The 23,276-nt window shown below is 51.0% G+C and overlaps 1 protein-coding gene across 1 annotated transcript; it reads right to left on the bottom strand.

Annotated features, from left to right (window-relative positions):
- Positions 1-12: 12 nt before the first annotated feature.
- SRRM2 (serine/arginine repetitive matrix 2) lies at positions 13-18,341 on the bottom strand. Its single transcript, XM_012518168.4, has 16 exons — positions 18,208-18,341; positions 14,722-14,992; positions 13,805-13,912; positions 13,402-13,566; positions 13,129-13,206; positions 12,585-12,647; positions 12,451-12,483; positions 12,130-12,180; positions 11,868-11,960; positions 11,516-11,782; positions 11,019-11,220; positions 3,166-9,794; positions 2,141-2,428; positions 892-1,540; positions 687-797; positions 13-572 (listed from the first exon to the last, which is right to left on the bottom strand). The coding sequence occupies exons 2-10, from the start codon at positions 14,961-14,963 to the stop codon at positions 11,740-11,742; spliced, it is 876 nt and encodes a 291-aa protein (XP_012373622.1). The 5' UTR covers positions 14,964-14,992; positions 18,208-18,341; the 3' UTR covers positions 13-572; positions 687-797; positions 892-1,540; positions 2,141-2,428; positions 3,166-9,794; positions 11,019-11,220; positions 11,516-11,739.
- Between the last annotated feature and the right edge of the window lie 4,935 nt (positions 18,342-23,276).

Below are 23,276 nucleotides of genomic sequence, written 5' to 3'. Positions count from 1 at the left end.
CCACAGACCTAATTCCTGCATTTCTCGTTTTTATTTGACAGAAAAAGTTGCTCTTGCTGTACAGATTTTAAAAAACCAAAATGCCTTTAAGAAACGTGAAGAAAAGTTGGGGGGGAGGGGCCACAACCTCAATGAGGGGCAGTAGGGGCCAACTAACTTCAATTCCTGCCCCTTCCAAGAATCCCTCACACAAAAGCCCCCAAGTCCCAAACCATCACCGACCAAGGGACTTGGGGGTGAGAGGGCAATGCCTCCAAGCATTCCTGACTCCAGCCAGGGGTGTCCAAAACTACCTTCCCCTCCCCCAATTCCCACTCATTCCCTCCCACCCCAAACCCCCCAAAACACATGAACCAGAAAAAACTCACAGAGATTAACATTTCACAGGAACAAAGAAAAAAAAAATGGGGGAGGGAAAGGGAGCCCTCCCCCCCAAATGCTGCCAGGGTTCAAAGGAGGGGAGAGGGGCATTCAAGACCCCCTCCTACGGCTCTGTTGGGGAAAAAGGGGCACTCCCTGGGGCTCCAGGCATGGCAGGGTGGTGGAATTCCCCAAAAATGATTTATGGAGACCTGCAACAGAGAAGACAGGTGGTCAACGCAGCGCCCCTGGCTTCCTAAGCTGCAGTCCCAGGATCCAACCCAAGAACTGGCTTGAAATGCCCGGCCTCAGCAAGGAAGACACACCTGGAGGAGCGATGACGTGCTGGCTGGGGGCTGGGCGTCTCCCTCCGGCGCTTTTGGGTCGGGGAGCGGCTATCCCCATGCTGGCCTCTCCGGGAACCCCGCTCACCGCTGCTGCAGTAAGACACAGATGGTAGATGTGAGATCACAAGGTGACACTCATCTACCATTTTTGAGTCCCAAAACGTTGAACACACCCAGGGCCTACCTCTGCTGGTCCCGAGGTGAGGGCTGGGGTGAGGGGCGGCGACGCTCCGCTGGTGAATAGCTGAGGGAGCGGGAGTCCCGGAGAGAATCTATTGGCTTCCGGGGACTGCGGGACCTGGGGGGGCAGAGCAGGTCCCCATGGCACCACGCCCTTCCAAACCCACCAGCCAGCACTCAGGACCACCCCCCAGGTCCTGACCACCACACCTCGTACCACACAGGGCCGGCCTCAGACCCACCTTTGTCCGCTCACTCACCCATCCGCCCGCACACCATCCACCGTGTCCCCCACGGGTGGGCGGGGCACAGGGTGCAGTGGGGGGTGGGGTGGGGGGCGAAAGACAAGGATAGGCCCTGCCTGGAGGAGCTCGGGCTGAGGGTGTAGGCAGGCCAGCAAGTGTGGCACTTGCCACACCGGGGGGAGCAGCCCCCACAGGGAGGGAGGACATGGGTCTGGGGGACCCAGGGTGGGCCAGGGGGCAGATCAGGTCAGGGTAGTCTTCTTGAAGGTGCTGTTTGAACGGAGTCTTGCAGAACGAGGAGTTCACCAGGCAGACAAGGGAATTCCAGGCAGAAGGAACAGCATGTCCAAAGGCATGGGGGCCCCGAGAGCATGGCGGTTTCCTTAGACTGCAAGGCGTTGGGTGTGGCTGGAGCACAGGGCGTGTGTGGGGGCGGGCAGGAGAGGAGAACACAAGGGCACGCAAGGCCAGTTGGTGAAGAGCCTCACACGCCATTCCCGCAGAGATGGGGCCTTATCCTGCAGGCCACAGGGCGTCCCGGAAGGATTTGTGGAGTAGAGGGAAGTAGCCAGATGTGCGTATAGAAAGATCCCTCTGGCTACGTGTGGAAGAGAATGGCGTGGAGGCAGGGAGACAGGGAGGAGGCTGTGGACAGAGTCGGGGAGAAGATGACGGGGGCCACCAGAGCTCAGCAGTAGCAATGGGGAAGTTAAAAGCTAAAATCCCTGGGACGTGGGACCAGACTGCGTGTTGGGGAACAAGGAAGCAATCTAGGACACCCGGGTTGCTGGCGTGAGCACCGAAGATGATGGTGCAGCCCTTTGCCAGAGCAGGGCACAGCAGAATAGGTGGGGGGAAGAGAGCCCGACTCCTCCCAGACAACCAGGCACTGACGTCCGCGTGAGACACCCCCGCAGGGATTCACATCCAGCGGGGGTCTCACAACCCGGGGTCCTTTCTCTGGCTAAGTCACCCCCACCCCTCCAACAGAGGCAAGGCAGCACTCACCTCCTCTCGCCAGGGGGTGGCTTCTTGGGGCTTGCAGGTTTGGGCAAGGCCTGAGGGCCAGGCTTAGCAGGGGACGGGGAGGAAGAGGAGGAAGAAGAGGATGAAGAGGAAGAGGAAGAGGACGAGGAAGAGGAGGAAGAAGAGGAGGAGGACGACGAAGAAGACGAAGATGAAGAGGAGGAGCTGGAACTGGAGCTGCTAGAGCGCCTCTTCCGTTTGGCTGGGGCTGGCTCCAGGGGACGGCCCTCTCGAACAGCCTCCTTTGGGGCTGGGGCAGGGCTGGGGACCCTGTGGGAGAATAGTCATGTCAAAGGACACAAGCTGCTCCAGCCCCAACCCTACCTTCCTTGGCCTTGGAGGACCAGCAGTGGGGGAGGGGTGCCTGAGAGCCGCCCTGGGAGCACTCCAAGCCAGGGTACGCCAGTGAGTGCATCCTGCAGAGCAGTGCCGGGAGCTGAGCCAGCCTCTGCTAATACAAGCAAGTTGGGGCCCATGGCAGGCACAAGGGATCAAGATTAAACCTCAAGAATTTCCCTAATGGAGGAAAAAGGCCCCTGGGCTCAGGTGCAGAAAGCTGGGTGGTCTCCTTCCTCAGGAGAGCCTCAGCTCAGGGAAGCCCCTGTGTGTGCAGGCTGGCTGGGGGAGGGGCCGTCCTGCCTGGAGGCAGGGAGAGGGATGGGATGACCTCTGAAGATCCTTCCAGCCCAGGGAGTTCCTCTTGAGGTCTAACTGCCATCCCTCCTGCTGTAAAATTAAGTCCATTTCCTCTAGTTCTGTCCTCTGTAGAGACGGAAAACTTATCATTATCCTCTAGAGAATTAACCTTTTATCTGTCCCAGCCCCCCCCAAGTCCCAACCCCCACCCCACCCCCGCATTCTCTTCTACCCCCAGCTTACAGGTCAAGGTCCCCCATACCTTTTCAAAGAACCAAGAGCCTCTGGGGACAGGGTTTCTCCCTCCCCACTCCCCCACCCTTACCCCAATGATTCCCCTAGCAGACTTTCTAGAAGTCAAGTTCCCTCACCTCTTCAGTGCCACCTCTGGTTGAGCAGGAAGGCTAGAGCCCTCCGAATCGCTAGAACTGGAGCCAGAGGAGGAGGAGGAGGAAGAGGATGACGACGACGATGAAGAGGAACTAGAGGAGGACGAGGACGAGGAGGAGCTCCGCCGCTCCTTGGCCAGTGCAGGTGGCTGCTGGGCCCCAGTGGAGACAAGTGGTTCCCCATCCTCAGGGTGGAACACCCCAGGGGCAGGGCCGGAGAGCATGCCATTGTGGTCACCAGGGGACATGGTCTTTACCACCATCCCAGAAGAAAGGGACTGAGATCCTGCTACAGGGGTGCCCTGGACAGACAATGAACGGGATTGGTCTGAAAAGGCAGGAGGCACAGGGGACCTAGACCGATCCTGAGCTGCAAGGTGGACAGACTGAGAGGAAGCCTGGACCATTCTAGAGGAGGGCGATGGAGCTCGCTCGGAGGCCATTCTGGACTGGCTCGGGGCAGATGGTGGGGTTCTGGACCTGGCTTGGTCAAGGAGAGGTGGTGAGGTTCTGCCACTAACACGCTCATAGGCAGAGAGGGGCACCCTGGGGCTGGTGAGGTTTGCACCAGACAATGCTGGAGCCATTCTAGCATTGGTGAGGCTTGCAGAGGCCAACGCTGGAGGGGTTCTTGAACTGGCAATGTTCACAGGAGCTGCGGCATGTGTGGACCTAGGGCCCACCAGGTTGGCAGGTGTTGGAGCCTGGGGTGTTCTGGAGCTCGAAGGATAGTTTGCAGCAGTCGGGGGTGTGCCAGAGCCTGTGAGACTCAAAGCTGCCAGAGCAGCTGGGGTTCTGGCTCCTGCTAGGTTCACAGCAGGGGCTGTGGGGGTGCGAGGATCAGCCAGGTTCACAGCCGAGGGTGCCACTGCTGTTCTGGGGCTGGCCAGGTTCATAGCTGCAGCAGCTGCGGCTGGGGTTCGTGAGTCCGCCAGGTTCACTGCTGTGGGGATGGCAGGTGTCCTGGCACTAGCCAGGTTCATGGCTGCTGCAGAGGCTGCAGGAATCCTGCTGGCAAGGCTGGCCGCTGGAGCTGTTCTAAGACTCATGAGAGGCACCGGAGCTGGGACCTGGGACATCCTTGCAGCCAGGCCAGCAGCAGACATGGATGGAGGCGGTCGAGCGGTACCAAGACTGATAGCTGTCAGGGCAAGTGCAATTCTAGACTGAGCATGGTTTTCTGGTACAGATGATGTTCTCGGGTGGTCAGGAATGCGGGGACCATCCATCATGGAGCCACCAGCTTGCTGTAGGACAGACATCGGTGTTCTAGAGCTGCCAAGGGGTTCGAGCATTCCAGGTGATCTACAACGGTCAAGAGGAGTTGGCGACATGCTGGGACGACTGAAGCAGCTCATTCTAGAGCTACTGAGTGCCATTGGAGGTGTCCGAGAACCAGAATGGTTTCTTGTTGCTGGAGGAGTAGCAGAACGTGAACGATCAGAGCTACTTCCAGATGCAGAACGCCTCCGGATGGCTGGAGGTGACCTTGTTAAAGACCGTTTGCTCCGTGTTGCCCGTGGACTACGGGACCTAGAACGGCGGCGGATGACTAGTGGGGAGCGGCTACGAGAACGTTTGCGTGGCAAGAGAGGTGTTCGGGACCTCGAACGGCGGCGAATCACCGGAGGCGTTCGAGACCTTGATCTACGACGTGTCACTGGGGAGGTTCGAGAGCGGGACCTCCTTCGAGTTATTGGAGACGTGCGAGAGCGAGACCTCCTACGTGTAACTGGGGATGTTCTCGATCTTGATCTTCTGCGAGTAACAGGTGAAGTTCTGCTTCGAGACCGCCTCCTGGTCACTGGGGGAGTCCTGGACCTGGACCTCCTGCGGGTCACTGGTGGGGTTCTAGAACGGGATCGCCGGCGTGTTGCCGGGGTTCTGGACCTTGAGCGACGGCGGGTTACCGGTGGTGTTCTGGACCTGGATCGCCTTCGACTCACTGGGGATGCCCGAGAACGAGACCTCCGTCGAGTCACTGATGTCCTGGACCTTGACCGTCTCCGGTTCACTGGTGAAGTTCGGGACCTGGACCTACGTCGGCTAACCAGAGGTGTTCTGGATCTGGATCGCCGATGAGCAGCTGGAGAGGCTCTAGATCTGGAGCGTTTCCATGGCGCTGGAGATGTGCGTGAGCGGGAACGCTTCCGGCTGGCTGGGGGTGTCCGAGAGCGGCCTCTGCGGCGTCGAGAGGAGGTTCGGGAACTCTCCTGCCGGGCAGGTGACCTTGAGTGGTAACCAGAGCCTCCCCTCCGGCGACGGGTAACCCGAGACCTCGATCGGCTCCGCTGCCTTCTCCGAGAAGTTGACTGAGAAGATCCAGACCGGTCTCGACGTCGGGTTGTTCTGGTTTTCTCTCTCCTTGAGCGGGAACGAGACCTCTGGAGTCCACGAGGTTTTGGTGAAGGAGAACGGCCCCTCCTTGAAGTCGTCTTTGTGCGTGGAGATGAAACTGACCGCCGCCGGCGTGAGGACCTTGACTTTTCAGCTGGCTCCGGGGAAGACACTGAGGGACTTCTTCGGCGCCTGGGGGGAGTTCTAGAGCGGGTCTCTGGTGAAGATGAGGCAGAGCGGCTTCTACGGGAAGGTCTGGCCTTCCTAGTTAGCTCAGGAGATGACCGAGAGCTGCGACGGCGAGGTGGAGTGCGAGTCTTGGGCTCTGGTGACGACCTGGAGCTTCTTCGAGCAGCTCTGGATTTGGGTGGGTGCTCTGGAGAGGACTCTGAACTGCTGCTTCCTTCAGGGGAAGGGCCTCTCCCTTTGCTTGATGAACCTGATCTGCTTCTTCTGGGAAGAGCCCGAGGAGCAGGAGCTTTGGGTTCGGGCGAGGAATCAGAACCACTCTGTGTCCTGGGTGCCACTCTTGGCTTATCTTTAACTTCAGGGGATGAGCCAGAGCGACTGCACCGGGCGGAAGGCCGAGATTTGTTGTCAACCTCTGGAGACGATCCAGAGCGACTCCTCTGCCGAAGCGGGCTTTGTATCTTGGCTTTAGAATCTGGGGAAGAGTCTGATTCACTTCTTTCCTGAGGGGATGCTCTGGGTTTCCCATCAAGTTCTTGAAAAGACCCAGATCTACTTCTCTGCCCAAGAGGAGTCCTAGCCACTGTCTTTTGTTCAACTGATGATTCTGACCCACTTCTTTCTCTCTGGGGGCTAAGACACTTGTTGAGCTCTGGGGATGATGGAGAACGACTCCTTGGCCTAGGAGTCTGAGGCAAGGCTTTTGGTTCTGGAGAAGAATCACATTCACTTCTCCCTCTGGATGGGGTTCTAGGTATATCTTTCATTCCAGGAGAGGACCCACATAGGCTGTGCCTTGAGGGAGTCCCGGACCCATCTCTAAGTCCTGGAGAAGACTCAGACCTGCTTCTCCTTGATGGGGTTCTGGGTAAGCCGTCTTTCAGTTCAGGAGAAGATGCAGAACTACTTCTTTCCCTCGAAGGTGTTCTTGGTATAGCATCAAGAACAGGTGAAGAGATGCTCTGATGTGAAGACCTTCCTGCCTTTTCCACCGCCTCTGGAGAGAACTCAGAACTACTACGTCTGGAGGATCTTGTTGATTGTTCTTTCACATCAAGAGATGGGTCTGCCTCCAGCTGGTTAAGGAAAGGCCCATTCAAGTCCTCTTTAACCTCAGGAGAAAACCCAGCAGTCATTTCTGTAAGAACAGGCCCTGAGTTCCTAAACTCTAAAGGTGATCCAAAGTTATTCTCCCTGGGAGGGGAATTAGACAGTTCTTTATGTTCTGGAGATAAACGTCGTCCACTCCAAGCGGAGACCACTGGAGGGACTTCTGCCTCCAAAAGAGCCTGTGACTGCTTTTGGTCAAGCATTACAGACACAGAAGGCCTTTCTTCTAATTCAGGAGATGACTCGAAGACCCTCCCAGCCATTTCTTTGAGTTCTGGAGATAAACAGGGCAGGACCTGGTTTGAAGGCTCTTCAGATTTCTCTACATCCATCAATTCCTCATCTTGGCTTGATTTAGCTAATGCACTACTCTGGTCTTTTGTATCTGCAGAGGACCCAGAACCACTTCTTTCCCTTGACGGGGTTCTAGGTGTATCTCTAAATACTGGTAACGACTCAGGCCTGTCCTGCCCTGGAGAACTAAATTTGTCTCTTGATATGGGAGATGATGCAGTAACATCTTCCTGGGAGAGTAAGCTTATTTGCTCTTTTGACCCTGGAGAAGACTCCAATACACTCTGCCTCAGAGAATCAGAGTCCATTCCAGGGTATGGGGAAGTGTCAGACTGACACCTGCTTTGCTCAGGAGACAGACCCGATCTCAGCCTAGGGCTTGTTGATGATTCAGTTCTATTTTGTCTAGGTGCCAGACCAGTGATTGGAGAGGAGGACCTGGACTGGCTACCCTTAGGTGGTGTTTGAGATCTGCTTTGAAGAGATGGAGATTCAGAGCGACTCTGTCTCACTTCTGGACTTGAAGTATCAGATCTGTGGTCTGGTGAAATCTGAGACTGTCCTTTCTGTTGCAGAGATGAGGAACCTAAGTAGTTCTCTTCTGGTGGTATGCTAGATTTTACTCCTGAATATAGAGAGGTTTCAGAGAAACCTTGTGCTAGCAAGTCTTTAGACATCTCTTGAGGACATGGTGACTCTGATCCAGAAAGACTCTGCCCAAGTTGAGCCTGGGGTTTTACTTTGGGGCATGGTGAAGTCGACCCAGAGTGAGTTTGCCTTGGTGGTGTTCCAGGTTTCACTTTGGTATCTGGTGAAGAGGACCTAGAATGGCTATGTCTTGGCAATAAAACTTTGGATTGGGGGGACTCCAACCTGCTTTGCCTTGGAGGGGTTCTACTCATCACCCTACTAGGACTTGGCGAGGACGATCCAGAATGGCTTTGTCTTGAAGTGGCTGCCTTCATGTCGGGTTGTGGAGAAGATGACCCAGACCGGCTCCTTCTGGGGGGTGTACTCGATTTCACCTCAGGATCAGGTGACGATCCAGAATGGCTACACCTTGGCGGTGTAGATCTGACAACCGGACGAGGAGATGATCCAGACCGGCTCCGTCTCTGTGGGGTTGCAGATTGTTCATTTGCCTGGGGACTTGTTATGGACCCTTGCCTTGGTGGTGTTCCAGGTTTCACTTTAGGGTGAGGAGATAAACTGGAAGGACTTTGCCTTGATGGCGTTTTAGATTTCTGTTTAGGAGGTGGGGAACCCAAGCAACTTTGCCTTGATGGCGTTCTGGATTTTGCTTTAGGTTGAGATGACCCAGAGCGACTGCGTCTGGGTGGTGTCTGAGACTTCTGTTTAGGGCCTGGAGAAGACCCTGAAAGGCTTCGCCTCAAAGACAAGCGAGACTTTGCTTTGGATCTAGGTGAAGAAAGAGACCTGCTACGCCTTGAAGAAATGTGAGATTTTTTCATTTCTGGACTTGAGTTAGACCTGCTCCTTCTCTGAGATGTTCTGGATTTGTTCTTCCTCTCTGATGATGAGCCAGACCTGCCTCTTCTTTGTGGTGTTCTAGAGTGAGATCTGCCTCGCCTAACCAGACTTCTACTACGGGATCTCCCCCTCCTGGCTGGTGTCCTAGACCGAGACCTCCCCCTCCTGGCTGGTGTCCTAGACCGAGACCTCCCCCTCCTGGCTGGTGTCCTGGAGCGCGACCTACCACTGCGCCTAGCTGGGGTTCTAGAGCGTGACCGGCCACGTCTGGCTGGGCTTCTGGAACGTGACCGGCCACTTCTCCTAGCTGGTGATCTACTACGAGACCTCCGCCGTATCGGTGACCGAGTTCTAGATCTACGCCTAGCAGGCGTTCTAGACCGAGACCTGCCCCTCCGGGCGGGTGTTCTAGAACGGGACCGCCGTCTGGTGGGTGTCCTGGAGCGAGATCTACGCCTGGCAGGTGTTCTGGAGCGGGACCTGCCCCTCCGGGCTGGTGTTCTAGAACGAGATCTGCCCCTAGTGGCTGGAGATCTAGTGTGTGACCTGCCTCGTCGTGCTGACCTAGACCTGCCTCTTCTCTGGGTATTTCTGCTCCTGGACCAGGCTGGTCGTTGAGGGGATCTAGAACGGCCACGTCTCTGGGGGCTTCTAGATTGTCCCCACCTCTGTGCAGATCGAGACCTACGCCACTGAGGAGACCGGGACCGAGAATGACCTCTCTTGGTAGGGGTCCGAGATCGGGATCGCCCTCTCTTAGCAGTGACAGGACTACGGGACCTCCCCATCCTACGGGAAGGAGTATGAGAACGTGATTTATCTCGCTTTGCTCGGCCATGTGACCGACTCTTGGATGTTGGAGAAGAAGAAATCTCTCGGCGGGACCCAGGAGCTGGTGGAGGTTTAGGACTTTCAGGGGATGAGCTGGCATGCCGTGAAATTTTGGTGGGTTGAGGGGACGGTGGGCAGCTCTCTGAGGAAGATTGGGGAGGTTTCTCAGGAGACTTAGGTGAACGACCTCGGGTTGGGGAGGCCTCAGATGGGGGGTTCACTGGCTCCTGACTTAAGGGGGTTGTTGCGGAGGGTTGTGGGGAGCTGCCATGTTGCTCAGCAAGGAGCAGAGTGGGAGCAGGTGGTTCTGGGACTGTGCTGCTCCTCTCCGGGGAGGGGCTAGGCCGAGGTGCAGATTTCTGAGAGTGGAAAAGAGAGCAGGGATAGGGATAAATCAGCACCAGAACTTCTCAGCGCTGTGAGATCTCAACCCCATTTTCAGTGCAATTTTTCTTCTATACTCCCCAGGGCTCCTTTCCCTCACCACAGATTATCATATTCCTCATCCCTGGTTATCAGGGCTCTTATAAAGCACAGTGGGAAAAGCATGAAAATATCAACAACCTATGACCTCAAAGAGTTCATAATTTTTAAAAACCATATAAATAATACACATTCTACAATTCTATTACAAAATGCTGTACCAACAACAATTTAAAAAACCTGTTTTTAAGTGGAAAGAAGCGATTTCCTGAAGTGGGTGGTATGTGACTTTATCTTTGGAAAATATACTAAAATAAAAGAAATAGCCCAAAGGCAGAGGGTTTGAAAACACGATTCATTTAAACTAAATAGACAAGAAAGGCTAGAGCACAGGAAAAGATTTTTAAAAAAAGGGGGGGAGGGGGAAAAGATTATAAAAGCCTTAAATATAATTCAAAGGCAGCAGAAAGTAGAGAAAGTTTCTGGGGTGATTCAGCTTGTACTATGGAAAGGATAATGACATGGAAACGACCTGGAAAATGGATGGAAGGGGTAAAAATTTAGTAGAGTAATCAAAATACACTATTCACAGTTGAAACAAGAAGAATGATTAGAACTCAAATTAGAAGAGATTAAAAAAGAACAGGAACTACTGAAAAGACCATTCCAGAATACAGATTTAAATAGCTACAGACAGCAACCTAGTGGTTTGAAAAATTTTCATAATAACCAGCATTTAATGAAATAAAATTAAAAGGTATCATAATAGTAAGACTAAGTACAAACAAACATTTGTCCCAATTCTACATATGCATGGTGTGCAAAGAATAATGCTATATATAACCTATTTATATCCAGTGAAGTTTGACAATCACAATTCTGAAGGATCTGCACAACTCACTAAGTAACTGGGAAAAATATAGAAAACAAACTGAATTTCTTTCTTTCAATAAACTATTACCAATGCACTACTATGTGATTATACCAAATACCATTGATAGGATACTCTGAATTGTATGCTTTATTACTATGTTCCAATACAAGTGATTTCTTTTAAGAAATAATAAACTATTACCTCTCCTTCCTCCCTTCTCACACTTATATCCCTACACCCATTGAACACCCAACCCAATGAACACCCAACTAACTCATTAACATACCTCTGTCTTTTCTTTATCTTTGTCTTCATAAGGGCTGCTAGGCTGCCTTGTAGAGGGCTCTGGGCTGCTAGGCCGCCCTGTGTTGGTGGTGGTACCTGATTCCCTGGAAGGCACATCTCCTTCCCCTCGACGCCCTGAAGGAGGGGTAGGACTTCGCCCAGTCAAGGCAGTTGTGCGGGTTTTAGCTGCAGCACTTCGTGATCTGAAGAAGGTAATTGAGGAGTGGAGGAAGGGAAATCAGTTCAAGGGAGAACAGAAAACCCCCTCCCCAGCCCCCATCTACCTGTCTGTACAACCCTCTTCCGAAAAGCCACCTCAGTCACAACACTCAATTCAATTCACAATGAAATCCAAGTCCAGCCTACTTTGGTCCTTCTCTTCCCAACACGAACCCAAAGAATGTTTTTCCCTCTATCCCTTTATTCATCACCCCCCGCCCCAAAGCCTCCCCAAACCCTCCACCAGCCCATTCCCTACCCGCCTCATTCACAACTCACCTCTGAGCCCACCTCCTTCAGGGAGCCTTCCCCAATTAAGGAAGCCAGGGTAAGGATTCCTTCCTCCCCCAGACACCACGAACAAACCACCACCCCCCCTATTCTGGCAGTCCATGTACATCAGAACAAAACAATAAATAAAAATACAATGAAATAAACAAAATAAAAAAAGAGAAGGGGAAATGTATATGTCTGTCCATCCTGTTGCTTTAGCCTGTCAGCTCCTAGAGGGCAGGGACCGTGTCTTCCGAATGGTCTGTGCAGCGCCTAGCACACCGTGGGCGCTCAATAAATATTAAATTGATTAACCCATTAGTCCCTCTCCCTCCCTTCCTCCTGGACTACCCCTTACCGACTGCGGGAAGTATCGGAGGAGGAAGCAGAGTCAGCAGAAGTTGAACGATGGGCTCGGCGGCTCTTGGGGGCTGGCGTTGTACTTCGAGACCTGAAATGAGACCACCACCAGAGCTCAGGGTGCTGGCACATCTATGCTGGATTCTCCTTACCCTTTCCTCAACCTCTCACCATTTGGGGACACAAGTGGTCGTCCGCTCTTTCCTTTACATAGCATTCACCTATGTACTAAAGCACATTCCCTGCTCAAGTTCACTCACCGTTTCCGCTTCTTGTCCTTAGATTTACGTTTGCTCTTTGGAGTGGGAGACCTGGGAAATAAAGACAGGTTGTTTAGGGGAAAAAAAGGGGAATACAACCAAAAGTGGAACAAAAGACCTGTGGAGTTTTAGTGACAGCAGGGAGATAAAGGAGTTGAGCTTTACTCTAAGAAAAAAAATTAAAAACTTCCAGAGACCAGGTAAAGAGAGTAAGGCCATCAAAAGATAACTTGTACTTTTTAATAAAATGTATTTCAAAAAAAAAGATAACGCGCCACTTCCACAAACCACTATGCCCCCTACAATCCAAAAAGCTCTTACCTATGCTTCCGTTTCTTAGACTCAGATTCCGACCTATCGGGGAAAGGAAAAAAAAAAAAACATCAATCATGTGGCACCTATGTCAAGGCTCATCAAGTTGCCTCCAAATGACTTCAAGTATTCCTACTTCATACCTGTGCTTCTTCTTCTTTGAGCTCTTCTTCCTCTCCCGTCGAGGAGAGCTACTTTCCGACCTACTAAAAATGGGATTAGAGCCAAGGTCATTCTGCATGTCTTCTTCCCTGGCCCTCCCCACTTACATGCACCCCAGAAAAGATTTTTAAACAACGCAAGCAACCCCAATACCACCAAATATCCCAGACTTAAATAAAAATCTATATCTTTACTATTCAAGAAACATAAGCATCTCCTTAAATCAACAAACCTCAAAATGGAAGTGGAGCTGGGAATGGAAAATACACAGAAATTCAAAAGGCTATGGGCTAGTTCCTAACTGTCAAAACTGCAGGCTCAGCCCTTCCCCATTGAAACAGGTCACACAATTCTTCCCACAGTTGAGACCTGAATAGTAACTCCCTCCCTAACTTTCCTGACAACTGTATCCTCTTTCCTAGAAACAAGAATGCTCATTCCAGGGAAGCAAGGAAGGACAGAGGAAGTGAATTCATGCACATGACTTGTCCCTTGACTACTAGAGAAACTTTCCAACTGTCTTACCGTCCTCTGTCTTTCTTCTTTTTCTTCTTCTTTTGCTTTGGGGTTGGTGAGCGAGAACTGCTAGACTCCCGAACAAGGCTGGGGAAAAATGAAGAAAAGCAGAGATGGGAACTAGGACAAACTATCTTAAAACACTTCAACACCAGAAGAACAAAAATCAAGAGTCTGAGGAGAAATATTCCTCAGAAAAATAGGGCAGGAGACATAGAATCAGGAAGAGTAACACGAAGAGGTAACAGGAAGAGAAACCCCTGGTTTCTTGGTCTCACATACCTGTATGGTTTGGGAGGCTCAGGGGCTGGTTGTTTAGCCTCTCGAGCGCGACGCTGGGGATCAAAAGAGCTGCCATCCACGTAGGAGTCACTGATGCCAAAGGCAGCACGGAGTCGTTCATTCTTTTTTTCATTCAACTCTGCCAACTGGTGAGTCTCAGTTACCCTATAGGAAGAAGGGCAAAGGTCTAAAGGAGATAGAGAGCAGAGAGCAGGGCCGAAGGACAGAATGCACATTCAGACCAAAAAACATAGGCAGCAAGAGCCAAACAGGTATGAGAAATGGGACAAAGAAGGCAAGAAAGAAATCCAAGGTTTTTTTTTTAAAAAAAAAAAAAAAAAAAAAGAGGACAGCAGAAGCAGCAGTAGAGTCCAGAGGAAATCAAGAAGAGCACAACACTCACGCTGGCCTCTGCCCTGGGGTATCCTCCTTGCCCCCAGGGTTCACATCCTTCTCCAGCAACATGAGCCGAAAGGTCGCCACTTTTTCCTGAATTTGCTGTTCCTCGTACCTGAAGAACAAACCCCTACAAGGTTAGAGTTTGATCAGATACTTCCCCCGTCCCATATTTACATTTCCTTCCTTCCCCACAGGGCTCCTTCCCACTCCATGCACACAGAGAACTTTCCACTCACTGTCACCCAAAGGGCCCTTTCCTCTACAATCCTTCTGATCTTTCCATTTGTTATCTATTTCCCTAACTTAATACACCCTCTAGAACAGTGGATTTTAAACACTATACTTCAGGGACTAAGAGAGGAAAGCTAAATAGGAAAAGTTCCAGGTGCTCCTCCCCAAATTCAACCAGAACTGCGATTCCCAAGTAAAGCGTTTCACCACCACTGCTCTAAAAGGTTTTCTGCTTGAATGTGTTGCTTTTCCAAAATCTCACTTCCCTACCCAGCCCAAGACCCATTCTTATTCAGGCATTCTCCCAATTCCTGACTTCCTGCTTTCCAAGGCTTTGCCTCAATCCCTAAATCCATTTACCTTTCCTCTTCTCTACCAAGGTCAACGCCTGTCAGCTTACCTAACCACCTACATTTTCTTCCTCCCTCAATGCTCCCCTTTCCCGTATGACTCCACCTAAATAATTCAAAGACTTTCTCAGGCAGCTGTCTATATCCTAAACACAGTCTTCACATCTCCCACTTTGAGCAGTCCCTTAGCTCCTTTCAATTCTCCAGCTGGTTTTTCCTCCTCCCCTATGATGATTCCTCTCCAGGCCTCTTTGACCAGACCTAAGCTCCTCAAACTTCACCTAACTCCCCCAGTTCTGCACTCACTCAATGCTTGGCTCTCCCCCAGCCCTCCCCTCACCCCTGCTCTTCCATCATCTCCTCCAGCTCGAGGCATCGCAGCTCCACGCGCCGCTTGCGCTCGTGGTCCAGGATGTCAGGATTAGGCCGCTTCACCAGGGCAGCCTCCAGGCGCCGCAGTTCCTCCTCTCCCTTGTAGTCTGGCCGCTCACCCCGGCGGCCCCGCACCAGGGACAGGTTGCGCTGGACGTAGCCGTTGGTGCCGCTGCCCCGGGGCGTCGGCAGCCCGATCCCGTTGTACATGGCCCCGTGCCCGGGGGGCACCACCGCTCCTGGGGGGGAGCGGGGAGACACGGGTCAGGCCCCTGGCCCCAAACTAACCACTTACCACCACCCAAATCCCTGCTCTCTTTCATCCCTATTTCAACATTTACCTCTACACTAAACCTCCTTTAGCTGTATACTGCTTCATCAACTTCTGGTTTCCTAACATGCTCCTTCATCCTTCCCACGCTGCTTCTTATCCATCAAATCATGGCCCAACTCCTAAAAGTCTTTCTCCCAATACTCCACAGAATTCTCAATCATTCCTTCTTGTACCTAGATTTTCATTTTCCACCCTAAGCAAACAAAGATCCTATCTCTCTCCAATCTCTCCACATTGTCCCTTTATCCTCCTCTGGCCCCAATATACACAAATAGTGCCTTCTCCAAATACTGGACTTCCTAATTGGTAACTGACTGAGGCTTCTAATGGGACAAAATAAACAACAGAGATCTGTAGCACCCAAGTGCCTGTGGTCCAAATCCCAAGACTCTTCCAAGAGCTGACCTAAGAATTCCAGGCCAACCTGTATGAATACAAAATGGCTAAAATGCCCCAGGTAGACTGGTTAAGAGAAATCAAAAGTATCCTATTCATCCTCACTCTCAAGACTACAGCCTGGCATGCTCCTCGGAAACATACATAAACTTCTTATACTTCACCTCCCAGTAAACGGCTATTTTCCTTGATTCAAATATTCACAGCTCCTTAAAACTATGTGCATAACATACATACACCTCTTATACTTCACCTCCCAGTAAATGGCTATTTCCTTGATTCAAATATTTATACCTCCTTAAAACTATGTGCCTATTTTAATCCTTCAATTTTCTTCCCAATAGGATTTCTCTAAATTTTGCAGTTCTGCCAAAGCCCACTAGGCTCCTGTTAAATATTACTGTTTCCAACTCAATGCTCTAATGAAATAAATCCAATCAGCCTCCTCTATTCTAACTGCTTCCATACCTTCCCCATACTCTTTGCCTTAAACTTTCTCAAAACACCCTCATTCTCCATACCTCAAATGCACTAATGTCAAACCAGTCCTTGGCTCTCCCTACCTAACCCCCAGCTCGTTTCCTCGTTAACCCCATGCCTCCTCCCACCAGGTTCTACTCTCTCAACTGTCCCACCCCTAGCAAGACCCAAAAGAACTCTTAAGCCTCAATTTTCTGGTTAGATTTCTGGGCTCCACACTATTCCTTTCTCACTCACCCTCTCCAAGACAGAGTCACGGGGCATTAACGTGTGAGGAAAAAGACCCAAGGAGCAGGCAAAGTGCAGGCCAGATAAAAGGAAGGCTGTATTTAGCAAATCTCAGAATAAAGGAGCATCATACAAATAGATAAATGTACTAAAGGAAAAAAGCATAGGAAGATGTTGAAAGGAAAAGTATGGCCAGCCCAGTTACACAACAGTTTACCCCATAAACTCTTAAGGCTGGTTCCCTGCCCAACCCTTAAGACAGAATTAAAAGCAAAAAATTTTAATTATAATATCTTAAAAAAAATTTTTTGCCCCAAGAGTAAAGGAGTGACAGATGAGTCCAAATCTAGGAAAGGCAAGCAGAAATATAGAAGTACATAAAACTTTATAAACCTTATAGCCCAAGAAATCAGATACTCTACCTGCCTACCCTCACTACCCTCACTCGTTTTTTTAAAAACCAATCCTACCCACTCTAAACCTAGGTCCTTTTTTGCTTCTCTATACCCCACCTAATTTCCACTTCCCTTACAAATCTTCAGCTTAATCATTCACCCACACTTCCATACCACCTCACACAAAAATCCTCCCGCTCCCCAGGGAGGGAAAACTAGCAGCTGCAAAGCAAAGATTATTTAGTCAGGAGGAACTGAGAGCTTTCAGGACACAATCAAAACAAAACAAAACAAAAAAACCACACTAGATCATCCAAAACAGTTCTTACAACACTAAAAGCAGGGAACCAAGGGGGAGGAGAGACTTTATAAAATAGGGACTCTGAACCTGGGGTCCACAGACTGTAGTTATACATAGATCACCCAAACTTAGAGCAAAAAGTAAAATCAAATTGCAAAGAAAACTAAAGAGGAATTTGTCTATAGGAAAGATGATCAGGATGCCAAATAATGAATAGAAAGGAATACTGAAATTTGCTATCACAAGATTTAAAAAATAAAACAGCACAAAAAAGGAGAGGAAGGATGACCAGGAAACTACGCACAGGTAAGTGTGGCAAGACCAGGGCTCGGGACGTCGTCGCAGGTAAATAACCACTACGGAAGCCAGAAAGCCAAACTGTTAGCTCAGGAAGAGACCCAAGCCCACAAAACCAAATAGATTTCTTTGGCAATTTTTTAATCCAAAAGACATCTTAAGAGATGTTGTGTGGAAACTGGGGCTCAGGAAAGTAGTGCCCCGAAGAGTGCGTGAAACAGGAAGTCAGAACTTCAGTCTGGAGTTTCCTTCCCAACGAAGGTCTCCAACAGCCTCCCTAGCTCTAACGACTTTGGGGCAGATTAACGAAAACGTGCAGGGAAAAAAAAGCAGCACCCGGAATCCCGTACATACCTAGACTGAAAATAGAGGCTTGTTTTGTTTTTTAAGATCCCTTTCTCCTTCCTAATCTTTCACGACCGATAGTTACGAATTCAAACGCTTCCATCTCCGGGGCATCTAGTTCAAGGCCTTCCCAGACCTGGCTGGGCCGCGCACGCCTATTTTCGGCCTTGAAGGGTGGGGGAGGGGGCCGCGCGGCGCCCCGCAGTCTGGCAGGAGCCGGACCAACGGAGGCTCCGAGGTGGTCCGCAGGCGCCCAGGAGGGACCGGGAAGCCCAGGGCCGGAGACCGGGGCGCAGGGACCCGGAGCGGGCCTCCCCTGCCCTCACCCCTGCCCCCCCACGCCCCGAAAAGGCCGAAAGGGGCAGCGGCAGCCCCAAGACGGCGAGAAGCCGAGGCGCGCGCGCCTCCCCCCTCGCCGAGGGCGCGCGCGACCCGAGTGCGATCGGCGGCGCGCGCCGTTGCCATGGGGGAAGGGGGGGCCAGAAGCCCGTGCGCGACGGGAACCGCGGAAGGGGGAGGGGAAGCAAGCAGGCGAAGGCTTTTCCGCGCGAGCTCGGGGCGGCTAGCGCGCGTGCGCGTGGCGGCCTGGGCCGTTCTCCGCGCGCTTTGGCCTCGCGCCGGGGCCGCCGCGCGGCCGCCCCTCCCCCACCCGGCTCGCGCGCTCCCTCACCCTCTCACCCGCCGCCGCCTCCTCCGCCCGCCGCCTCTGAGGGGGAGAGGTGCTGCCGCTGCCGAGCTCCCGAGTCGCTCGGTGCCTGGAGCCGCCGCCTCGCCTCGCCTCGCCGGGCCGCCCGCGTCAGCCGACGCCTCCTCGCTTCCTCAGGGGCCGCAGCGGGCTCCGACTGCGCCACTCGCTCCCCGTCTGGGCCGCGCAGCACGTCAGCACGGCTGACTAAGCGCGTCAGCACGCAACCGCGCGCCTCGCAGGGCCCGCCGGGAATCGTAGTACTCCACGCGGCCTTGTACGCAGGCGCCGAAGCCAGGTAGGGAAGAGTGGTTTCTTAAGGCCCTAAAGCGGTTCGACTCCGTGGCTACGAGTCACAGAAAATTGCGAGTCCCGTCGGCCGGTGCGTGGAAGGTCGGGGGAGCGGCGGTGGCCAGCAACGTATTCCGGAGGTCTTTCGCTGGGGAGAGGGGCCCACGGCTGAGCGCCACATCGAGCGTTGCCTGAGCCCTCCTCGGCTGCCCGCCTTCGCCCCAGAGCATTCTGGAAGTTGTAGTTCCGGCGTGGCGCGGAACCCGTATGTGGCTTCTGGCCGGGGTGCGGCCGCCATTTTGTCTCCCCATGTTGGGAGGCGATGGCCCATTCCCGGCGATGATGCTACCTCTGTGGGACCGTGGGCTTTCAGGTGCGAACCGGCGGCCGCTCGGCTCCCCGCTTTCCGCACCGGGAGAAGCCACTTCGGACCCCAGCCGACGGGCACTTCCGGGGGCCCCTGAGCCCAAGCTCAGGGCTTGAGGCACAGGCCTTACCATCCCGGTGGTGGTCGCAGATTTCACCCGCTGCAGACCGTGCTAAAACGGGGCAGCTTGACCTTGAGGGATAGTGTTTTGTTACCTCCTGGTAAGGACTAGGCAGGGATGCAGTGTTCTCTCATTTCCTGGGATGTGTTGCGTGTGAAGGTGTACACACGAGAATGTGATAGGAAAAAGTCATGGCCTGCCTTAAAGTCTTTCACTCTTAAGTTCAATTTTCTGAGCCCAAGAAGCAGTCTCTCAAAGCAGGGTTGTAGAAAGCTGGGCTTCTCAAACAGGTTAAAGTTTAAATCTGGCTCCACCACCTGAGTCTATATGAAACCATCTTGGTTCTCTCGTGTATTTATATCCTTCACAGAACTTAGCATGAGTAGCCACCTAGCATGTCAATTTGAGTTTCACAACTTATATTAAGATTTTAAAAACAAATGAATACTTTGCCCACAGAAAAGGTATTCTCCTCATATGAGGTGTTGGCACCAGGGGACTATTATTTTGTGTTGGAGCCATTTGCTTCAGTTTACAGGGAAGTGTCCTAAGCCTGTCCCCTGGAACCCAGGCACCTTTGGACAATGCATCCCCTAGCTGGACGCACTTCTGGGGTAACTCTACCTATGGCAAAGCCTTTTTCTGAGCCTGAGCTCGTTTTTCTGGGGTGGAGGTTGGGAGCTGGGAGTTTCTTTAAAAACCTTAGCATCCGTAGTGAGGTTCTTTCTTGTAACCAAATTCCCAATCATGTTCTTCCCTCTATTTAGTGAATGTTTTGGGCTAAGTTCTGTGCTTGAATCAGCTCATGTAATGCTCAGGACAGCCCTGTGGGGTATGTGTTATTCCCGTTCCCCCTAGGGAGAACTGTCAATTATCTTAATATCACAGTCCAGTTATCAAAACCAGAAAAGTAACACTGAAGCAATACTGTAATGTACAGAGCTTGTTGAGATGTTGATTGTTCTAACAGCACCTGTAATAGCGAAAGAAAATCCAAAATCATGCATGTGTTGGATTCGATTGGTTTCCTTTGACTCATTCAATCTAGAATTGTTCGCCCTCTTCCTTTGTAATTTATGACACTGACATTTTTTAAAGGCCATTTATTTTGTAGAATGGATCTCCATTTGGGTCCGTCTGATGTTTCATCATATTCAGGTTATGTACTTTTGGCGGGAATCCCGCAGAAGTGATGCTGGTTTTTCTCAGTGCATTGTATCAAGAGACACGTGCTGCCAATTACTATCCTGTTACTGCCAATGCTAACTTGGATCATTAGGTTGAGAAGGGAGCAACTAGGCTTCTTGCTATAAATTTACTAGTTTACCCTTTGTAGTTAAAAACAGTGTCCAGAGGAGATGTATTTGGAATCCAAGATCTGGCTACTCAGTGCACTTATGGCTACTAGGGTGTCATTGCTTCCAGGCCTTCCTTGAGAACAGAGCTTGGGAAATCTCCACTTACAGTCTAGTGCTGCAGGGTTCATTCTGTCCTTTCCCCTCTCCATGTTTGTAATTCCCTTCTCCAAATGGAATCTTTGCTTGCATTTCCCAAAATATATTAATTCAATTACTCAGTCCTCAAATGTACAAAAAGTAGTTTCAGAATTGCTTATCCCTGCTTCTGCCAGAAAAAGATGCCTACCAATTAAAGTTTAATATTTATTCAGAATTCTTTTTGTAGTTAGTCTGAGGACATAAAGTCAAAATACTGTATTTGGCGGCAGACTTGGCCCAGTGGTTAGGGCGTCCGTCTACCACATGGGAGGTCCGCGGTTCAAACCCCGGGCCTCCTTGACCCGTGTGCAGCTGGCCCATGTGCAGTGCTGATGCGGGCAAGGAGTGCCCTGCCACACAGGGGTGTCCCCCACGTAGGGGAGCCCCACGCGCAAGGAGTGTGCCCCTTAAGGAGAGCTGCCCAGCTCAAAAGAAAGTGCAGCCTGCCCAGGAATGGTGCCGCACACACGGAGAGCTGACACAAAATGATGCAACGAAAAGAAACACAGATTCCCGTGCCGCTGATGACAACAGAAGCAGACAAAGAAGACAAAGCAAATAGACACAGAGAACAGACAACCGGGGTGGGGGGGAAGGGGAGAGAAATAAATAAATCTTTAAAAAAATACTGTATTTGAAAGTTACTTGGATCAGTTTTTTTTTTTCTCAAGTATTTTTATATTATGCATTTGAGATATATTTGGTCCATTTGTTTCTATTTGCATTAAATTTTATAATTTTCTCCCCATCCTTATAGATTTTTCCTTTTTTTCAAATATATGTGGGGAGAAAAAAACATGGTTCTAAAAGTCAAGTCTGTACAAAAAGATATCTTCAGAGAAGTTTTTTCTCCTCACCCCTCTATCCTTTCCATCCAATTCCTGCCCATTGCCTTTTTTTTTTTTTTTTTTTAGTATATGTGCTGCTGAAGCGAGCACCCCATTGCCTTTTGATAACCAATCTCAATAGTCTCTGGCTTTTCTTTTCCCAGATTTCCTTTGCCAAAACAAAGTAGCAAATTTTTTTTCCCTAGTTCCCCCCCTTTTTTATTTTTTATTTTTATTTATTTTTGTGTTGTTGTGTCATCTTCTGTCAACTCTCCGTGTGTGCAGCGCCATTCTTGGGCAGGCTGCACTTTATTTCGCGCTGGGCAGCTCTCCTTATGGGGTGCACTCCTTGCGCATGGTGCTCCCCTACACGGGGGACACCCCTGCGTGGCAGGGCACTCCTTGCGCGCATCAGCACTGCGCATGGGCCAGCTCCACACGGGTCAGGAGACCCTGGGTTTGAACTGAAGACCTCCCATGTGGTAGGCGGACGCCCTACCCATTGGCCAAGTCCACTTCCCAATCCCCCCCTTTTTAAAAATTTAAGTTACTGGGGGCTGGGTATTGAACCTGGGACCTTGTATGTGGGAAGCCGGCCCTCAACCACTGAGCCACATTGGCTTCCTTGAAGTTTGTTTTGTTTTGTTTGTTGTTTGTTTTTTCAGGAGGAACTGGGAACCAAACCCAGGACCTCCAGTGTGGGAGGCAGACACTCAACTGCTTGAGCTACATCCGCTCCCCTGCTTCTTTCTTACACAAAGGTAGCATAATAATAGATACTCTTCTGCACTTTGCTTTTCTCACTTAGCCTTATGTCTCAGTTCATTCCATATCGGTTCATGGAGATGCATTGATTCAATCTGGGATGGCTGTGGTGAGGGGTAAAGACACATGTAGTTTTGTTATTAAGCCAGTTCCTTTCAATAAGGGTTGTACAAATTTGCAATCTCACCAGCAAAATATGAGAGTGCCTGCTGCCACACAACCTCACCAACAGAGTGAGTTGTGGTACTTTTGAATTTTTGCTAATCTGTTAGATGAGAAATGGTAACTCAGGCAGTTGTAATTTGCATTTTCCTTTCATGAGTGAGGTCGAACACAAGATACGTTTTTCTGCTGTAGAAGTTTACAATCTCTTCCAATAAACAGGATATATAGAGCCTGAACGGTCTGTGCTAGGCTTCAGTGTCCCTTCTGCAAAGTGGGTAAATGGAATCTGCTGAGTTCCCACTTGGGCTGACATTCTTTAATCTTTTTTGTTTTGTGTTTGTTTTTATTTGTGTGTGTGGGGGGGGGGGTTTGTTTTTTTGGTCTTTTTTTATTTTTTGTTTTTTATTTTTTTGTTTCTTTGGGGGTTTTGTTTTGTTCTTTAATCTTAAATGCGCAAGTCTCTGAGAATCAGAAGAAAGATTGTTTCTGGTCACCTAGAAAGCGTCCACAGAGACGACCAGATCTGAGTGAGGGAGGCCTAGAACATATTTCAGGTGGCAAGAAGAGCTGAGGCGCTTCTGAAAGGCAAAGTCATCCTGCCGGGAACCTCTGAGCACAAGAAACGGGAGCAGAGGGAGCAGCACTGGCGAAGGGTCGGGCGAGGGAAGCTGTGCGTGGTGAGGAAGGCTGAGGAACGTGGCCTTCGAGCACCTGCTGCTCTGTGGACCAACAGGAAGGAGCGGAGGCTTGGGAGGCAGCTCGAGCCCCTGGTACCCTTTGCAGCTTACAGCTTATTGGAACCTCTCGTAGATGCTACGCATAGCAATCCCCAAATACCAGCATTACACTGTCTGGGTGTTTGACACGTCACTACACACCTGATTCATTCACAGGAAGGGGCAGTGGTAACATCCTGTGTTACCCACTCCTATCTTTTCCCCTTTCAGCATCATCACCTCTTAAGACCATCTTCACACAGGTAGCCCAGTGTCCACTCATCATGCCCCCTTCAGGCCTGTGTGGTGTACCC

The sequence above is a fragment of the Dasypus novemcinctus genome, chromosome 23 (genome assembly GCF_030445035.2).
Source record: "Dasypus novemcinctus isolate mDasNov1 chromosome 23, mDasNov1.1.hap2, whole genome shotgun sequence".
In the NCBI taxonomy this organism is placed as follows: domain Eukaryota; kingdom Metazoa; phylum Chordata; class Mammalia; order Cingulata; family Dasypodidae; genus Dasypus; species Dasypus novemcinctus.
Note: the sequence above shows the minus strand (reverse complement) of the source record. Positions and strands in the feature narration are given on the sequence as shown.

Bases quoted from the DNA above. Each gene is read 5' to 3' on its own strand.
- SRRM2 (XM_012518168.4), bottom strand. From the start codon at position 14,963: ATGTACAACGGGATCGGGCTGCCGACGCCCCGGGGCAGCGGCACCAAC. The intron at 13,913-14,721 runs GTGAGGGGAGGG...TTTGTTCTTCAG, and splicing joins GAGATGATGGAAGAGCAGGG to GTACGAGGAACAGCAAATTC. The intron at 12,648-13,128 runs GTAAGACAGTTG...TCCCATTTTTAG, and splicing joins AAGAAGAAAGACAGAGGACG to TAGGTCGGAAAGTAGCTCTC.